Raw genomic sequence first — 6000 nt, 5'->3', positions numbered from 1 at the left:
CTATATTTGCTTTTGGGGTCTCAGTCACAAATTCTTTGCCTCGGCCAATGTCCAGGAGAATTTTTCCTATGTTTTCTTCTAGAATTTTTACAGTTTCAGGTCTTGTATTTAAGTCTTTAATCCATCTTGAGTTAATTTTTGTATACAGTAAGACATAGAGATCCAGTTTCATTCTTCTGCATGTGGCTATCCAGTTTTCCCAGAACCATTTATTGAATAGGGCATCCTTTCCCCAGTGTATGTTTTTGTCTGCTATGTCGAAAATCAGCTGGTTGTAACTATATGGCTTTACTTCTGGGTTCTATATTGTGTTCCATTGGCCTATGTGTCTATCTTTACATCAGTACCATGCTGTTTTGGTTACTATAGCCTTTTTTAAATGAAGATTTTTTTTTTTTTTTATGGCTATAAATTCTCCTCTGAGTACAGCTTTTTCTGTGTCCCATTCATTCTGGTATGTAATATTTGTTTTCATGATAGTTTACAATTTCTATTTTTGTTGTTATTCATTCTTTGAGTTCCTCATTAATCTGGAAATTCTGTTGTTTGTTTTTCAACCATTATGGTTACACTATCTTTTCTAGCACTCAAAATAAAACTGTTTTTCTGCTATTTTATGAAAACTAGATATCAGTGATTTCATACATGCTTTCCCCGCACCAAGATAACCTTATTTCTTCACTGTTTTCCTTCATTCTCTAAGATACGGACTTAAAATATTTTAACTTTCCTCACCTAACCCCAAGAGACCTCTCTTCCAACTTATAGGTGTTACTGGAAAAGTTTGGTAATTTTAGTTTCAGATTATTATTATTTCCTTTTAGTCTGTCTTTCCTATTATGAAAATCTATATTTAGCACATACTGTGCACATATAATCTTGTAAACATTGAAGAAAAAATTCCACATTACTACCTGTAAGGTTCTATGGGAAAGATCCATGAGTTTCCTCTTGTATTGTGCAATTTTGGCCATGGTTGTAGTTTGATTCTTTTGTAGTTCACCAATATCTTCAGATATGATCTGTTTAAAAAAAAAAAAAAATTTAAGTAAATCAAGTATAGACATCACAGTTATTTAGCAAAGTCTAACACGCAAAGTCTAATTCTCAGATAAGCCTGAGATTCATCCCTCAAAATATAAACTGTTTTCCTTTAAATCAGCTTTTATATTTCTTCCCTTTTTATACATCTAAAAATTTTGAAAGTACAACTCAAAATTTTCTTTAAAGGTCCAGGAAATTTAGTGATGAGACAATGTGTAGAAAAAATAAAACATATGCTTCAGAAATAATTAAGGAATTTGAAGTAATGTTATAGAATAGAGCCAACACCTAGGCATGAATTTAAAAAGTTAAGATCTATAAGATGCCATCCAGGCGGTGCCTTCGTAGGCAATTAGCTCTGAATCTAACTACTGCCAGGAAGTACAGTACAGTCCAGTAGTAACTGTTATAGAATACCTGGAGAGAGCACAGTGGAGATGAAAAGGAATGATATTAATCATACGACCAAATGTAATTCTATGCCTCTGATTTGCTTTTTGCCTGGTCTAAAATCCCAGTGTTGTGCCTTATGAAGTCTTAATCTTACAGACTGGGTTAAAATCTCACCATTTCATTAAAGCACTATGATCAGAATTAATCCCTTAATTGTGTCTATCATAATGAATCATTCTCTGTCACTGACTTGTATTGACATGTTATAAGGAAGAGATAAGACCGTGTGAGACATACTTTATCATGTCCACCTGCACGTGTCACCTTTTAAAGAAACTTTCCAATGCCAGGCCAAACTGAAGGGACAAAATTAGGTAGCCATGTTTTATACTATGTAACTTAGGCACCCTACCCATCCTAATTTTGAGAAAGTTGGGCTTCCAGACACAAGAGTAATTATAACATTATTTTCTACCAGTTCATAGTATTTACTGACAAATACTAATAGGAATTAACCCCAGAAAGAATGTACAAGATTTTTTAAAGGAATATTTAAAAATTATTTTAAAGGATATAAAAGACCCCAATGATTAAAGAGATATACCAAATTCATGGATGGAATGATTTAATAAGATTTAATTCTCCACAAATTAGTCTTTACATTTAATGCAATTCCAACTATAGTTATAGCATTTTAACAAATGTTTATGGAAGACTAAAGAGCCATAAAGAGCTAAGAAAACTTTGAAAAGAAGAACAAAGATTAGAGATTCATTCTGCTAGATATTAAGATATACTACAAAGCCATAAGAGGAAAAAGATTTGGTACTAGTATAAGAACAGACCAACTGGCCACTGAAAAATAAGACAGGGTCTAGAGACATCACATATATATGGAAACTTGGTATAATTGAAATTCTTTGATCTATCGTTGTGAATATTAAATTTTGACAGATGATATTCAAAATATGAAACCACTACTTACAGAAAAATAAAGTTGGGTTCATACCACATACTATACATAAAGGTGAACTCCATGTGGACAAAAGATCCAAATGTGAAAGGTTAAATTCTAAAATGTTAAAAAAAAAAAAAATGGAGACTCTTAGACCTTGGGGTGAAAAATGATTTAAGCAAATTCTCAAAAAGAAAACACAAGGTGAAAAATTAATGGGTATCATTACATTAGGGATTTCCATTCAACTAAGGACACCAAAGACAAAGTTAACAGAGAGATGAGAAACTACAAGATATTTATAATGTTATAAACAGATAAGGACTATAGTCTAGAGTAAATGATGAACTACTGAAGTTCAATAAAGAAAAGACAGGAAGCCCAGTAGAAAAATAGGCAAAAAACATGAAAGATTTCAGTTCTGGACAAGATGGACTAAGCATTTGCCACCTGATCTCTCCCATTTAACACTGCTGTAAAACTTGGATGGGATGCATGAGGTGGTATCTGAGGACTCTGAAAAGTAGACAGTGGCAGGAAGATCAGGGAAGAAGATGTGAACTAAAGCACCACTGAACTGGAGGCGTGTTTACCAGTTTTCCCCTCAGACATCCTCAGTCTGGTTTCAACCCAGCCCCACACCTGGACATGAGCACGCGCGCTGGCAGAGAGCTCTAAGAGGAGCTGCTGGTTCTAACGGAGCAGACACGTCGTAACATCAGCCCTGTCAGTTTGGGGCCAATTCTTTGTTGCGAGAGTGCTGTCTTGCACACTGCAGGACGTGCAGCAGCATCCAGGCCTTTACACCAGATGCCTGTGGCCCTTCCCAGCCAAGAGTGTGCAGACACTGCCACATGTGCTCTGGGGGACAAAGTCACCGCCACCGCCATCGCTACAACCTCCCACTGAGAGCTACTGCCCGGTAGCAACCACTAAAAACAAACTAATAGTTGAAATGATAAACTAAAAATGGAATGCTAACAAAGTCCAAATAACCTCAAGAAGGCAGGTAAGAGGAAAGAGAGGAATAAAAAACAGAGGCAACAAAGAGAAAACAAATAATAAAATGGTAGGCCTGAATCCAAATTTCACGCTATCTACAAGAAACTCACTTCAAGTATAGTGATGTAGGTAGGTTAAAAGCAAAAAGACAAAGATACTGCAAAAACACTTATCGAAAGAAAGAGCGACTGTGTTACTATCAGACACAAGTAGACTTCAGAGCAAGTGTCTGAATAAGTGTGCATGACAGATGAATGGATACAGACGGAACAGCAAGTCTCCGCTGAGGAAAAAGGAAAAAAAAAAACGCAATTTTGTCATTCATTGCAACATGGGTAACTTGGAGGACAGTATGTACAGTGAAATAAACCAGGAACAGAAAGACAAACACCACGTGTTCTAACTCATATGTGGAAGCTAAAAGAGTTGATCCCATAGAAATAGAGGGTAGAATGGTGGTTACTGGAGGCAGGGAAGGGAGTCGGGGAGGGTGGAATCGCCAAAGATCGGTTGATGGATACGAAACTGCAGCTAGCTAGGAGGAATAAATTCTCGCATCCTGTAGCACCATGAGGTGACTGTAATTAACAATTTATTGTGTATTTTCAAGTAGCTACAGGAGTGGATCTTAAAGGTTTCCAACACAGAGAAATGAGGTTTAAAGGTGACAGATATGCTAAATTACACTGATTTGATCATGACACATTGTATACTTGTATTGAGTTATCACGCTATACCACGTAAGTATGTACAATTATTATGTGTCCATTAAAAATAACAATAAAGGCAAAAAAAAAGCCATTAGATAAGATTTTTAAAAATTACCAGGAATAAAGAGGGACATTACATAATAATAAAAGGTAAATTTTCCAAGAAAACATAATAATCCTAGATAAAAATGTATCTATCAACAAAGCTTCAAGATACAGGAAGCAAAAATAGACAAAACTGAAAGAAGACAACGAATCCATAACTGTAGCTAGAGACTTCAATTCTCTTCTCACAATAATCAAACTAGTAGACAGAAAAATGAAGAATATAGAACTGAATAATACCATCAACCACTGGATGTCAGCTCTCATTGACACTAATAGAAAACTCCACCCAAGCACAGCAGAATACACATTATGTTCATAGGCACCTGGGTTATAAAACCCTAACAAAGTTAAAAGAATTGAAATCATACAAAGTTTAACAATCTTTAAGTATTTGATTATGAAAGCCTACTAAATAAAATATTAAGTAGATTTAAGCATTCAACAATTTAAATTTGCTTCATCAACATATACCAAGACAATTATACCTTATAACAACATAAAGGATAACTGTAGCCTTCATTTTCCTACGGCCCCACAAATAAGTGTTTAATAAAGAGAATAATATGCAATCTCCAGCTAAAATTGGAAATGACAGTCTAATTAATTTGCTAAGCCAACAATTCTAAATTCATTATTAAAATATATCAAATCAGATTTATATGATTTGGAACTCTATCATAAAAAGGTAGTTGTATAAAACTATAATTGTTAATTTGCAGTGTATGCTATTTTGTTCCCCTGTAAAATAAAACAGTAGCACACGAAGTAAAAAGAATTAAGTGTCTTTAATAGCTCTTCCTACTCCCAGAGCCAGAGAATGAAAAGCTAAATGCTTACATCTAATCTGGTTTGATGCTGCTTAGTCATCTGATCTTGAACCTTCAGTCTTCGGAGCAGCTCTTTGAAACCCACCATTGGTACAGGAATTAACCTGAAGAAATTCAAGTGGACAATTTTCAGATCTTAAGCCTACTATCACAAAATATAAGACGTTAGGGTTCTCAGGATAACATCCACGAAATTTTACATCAAATTTCTAGGGTTCTAAGGCAGATCTATGACTACGAAATAAAAAATGTTAGGGGGTAGGTGAAACAAAAAACAAAAAGAAAAAAGGAAAAAAAATGTTACACCACAGAGATTTTTATTTAACCTATTTTACAAATGAGGAAATACAGTGCAGTCAAAAAACTGCATTATTAAATGCATGTATTAGGAGACCGGCACTCAGATTTCTCCACTCCTGGTTCTCACCACACTAAGCTTCCTCACCATAATCAATATTTTTTTAAAAGCAATGAAAAGAGGCCGGGCGCGGTGGCTCACGCCTGTAATCCTAGCACTCTGGGAGGCCGAGGCGGGAGGATCGTTCGAAGTCAGGAGTTCAAGACCAGCCTGAGCAAGAGCGAGACCCTGTCTCTACTAAAAAATAGAAAGGAATTATCTGCACAACTAAAAATATATATAGAGAGAAAAAAAAAAAAATTAGCTGGGCATGATGGCGCATTCCTGTAGTCCCAGCTGCTTGGGAGGCTGAGGCAGAAGGATCGCTTGAGCCCAGGAGTTTGAGGTTGCTGTGAGCTAGGCTGACGCCACGGCACTCTAGCCCAGGCAACAGAGTGAGACTCTGTCTCAAAAAAAAAAAAAGAATTATCTTCATGTACTGACATAAAAAGTACTAAGAAATACCACAAGTAAAAAGGCAAACTGCAGTAAATGCACAGTGCAGAAACCTTTTTTAAAGTACTGACATGTAAATATGCTTCCATTTAAAACCACAGACAAAGA

The 6000-nt window shown here is 35.6% G+C and overlaps 1 protein-coding gene across 1 annotated transcript in view; it reads right to left on the bottom strand.

The window, feature by feature from the left end:
- The window catches only part of NUP54 (nucleoporin 54kDa), a 57107-nt gene that overhangs the window by 34208 nt on the left and 16899 nt on the right, over positions 1-6000 (bottom strand). Inside the window, exons 8-9 of the mRNA XM_012650971.1 lie at positions 5050-5143; positions 915-1022 (exon numbers count right to left, since the gene is read on the bottom strand). Of these exons, the coding sequence (XP_012506425.1) occupies positions 915-1022; positions 5050-5143 (202 nt within the window). The remainder of the gene's footprint in view (positions 1-914; positions 1023-5049; positions 5144-6000) is intronic.

The sequence above is a fragment of the Propithecus coquereli genome, unplaced genomic scaffold (assembly GCF_000956105.1).
Source record: "Propithecus coquereli isolate 6110/MARCELLA unplaced genomic scaffold, Pcoq_1.0 Scaffold343, whole genome shotgun sequence".
In the NCBI taxonomy this organism is placed as follows: Eukaryota; Metazoa; Chordata; class Mammalia; order Primates; family Indriidae; genus Propithecus; species Propithecus coquereli.
This window is presented reverse-complemented; position numbering and strand designations above follow the sequence as displayed.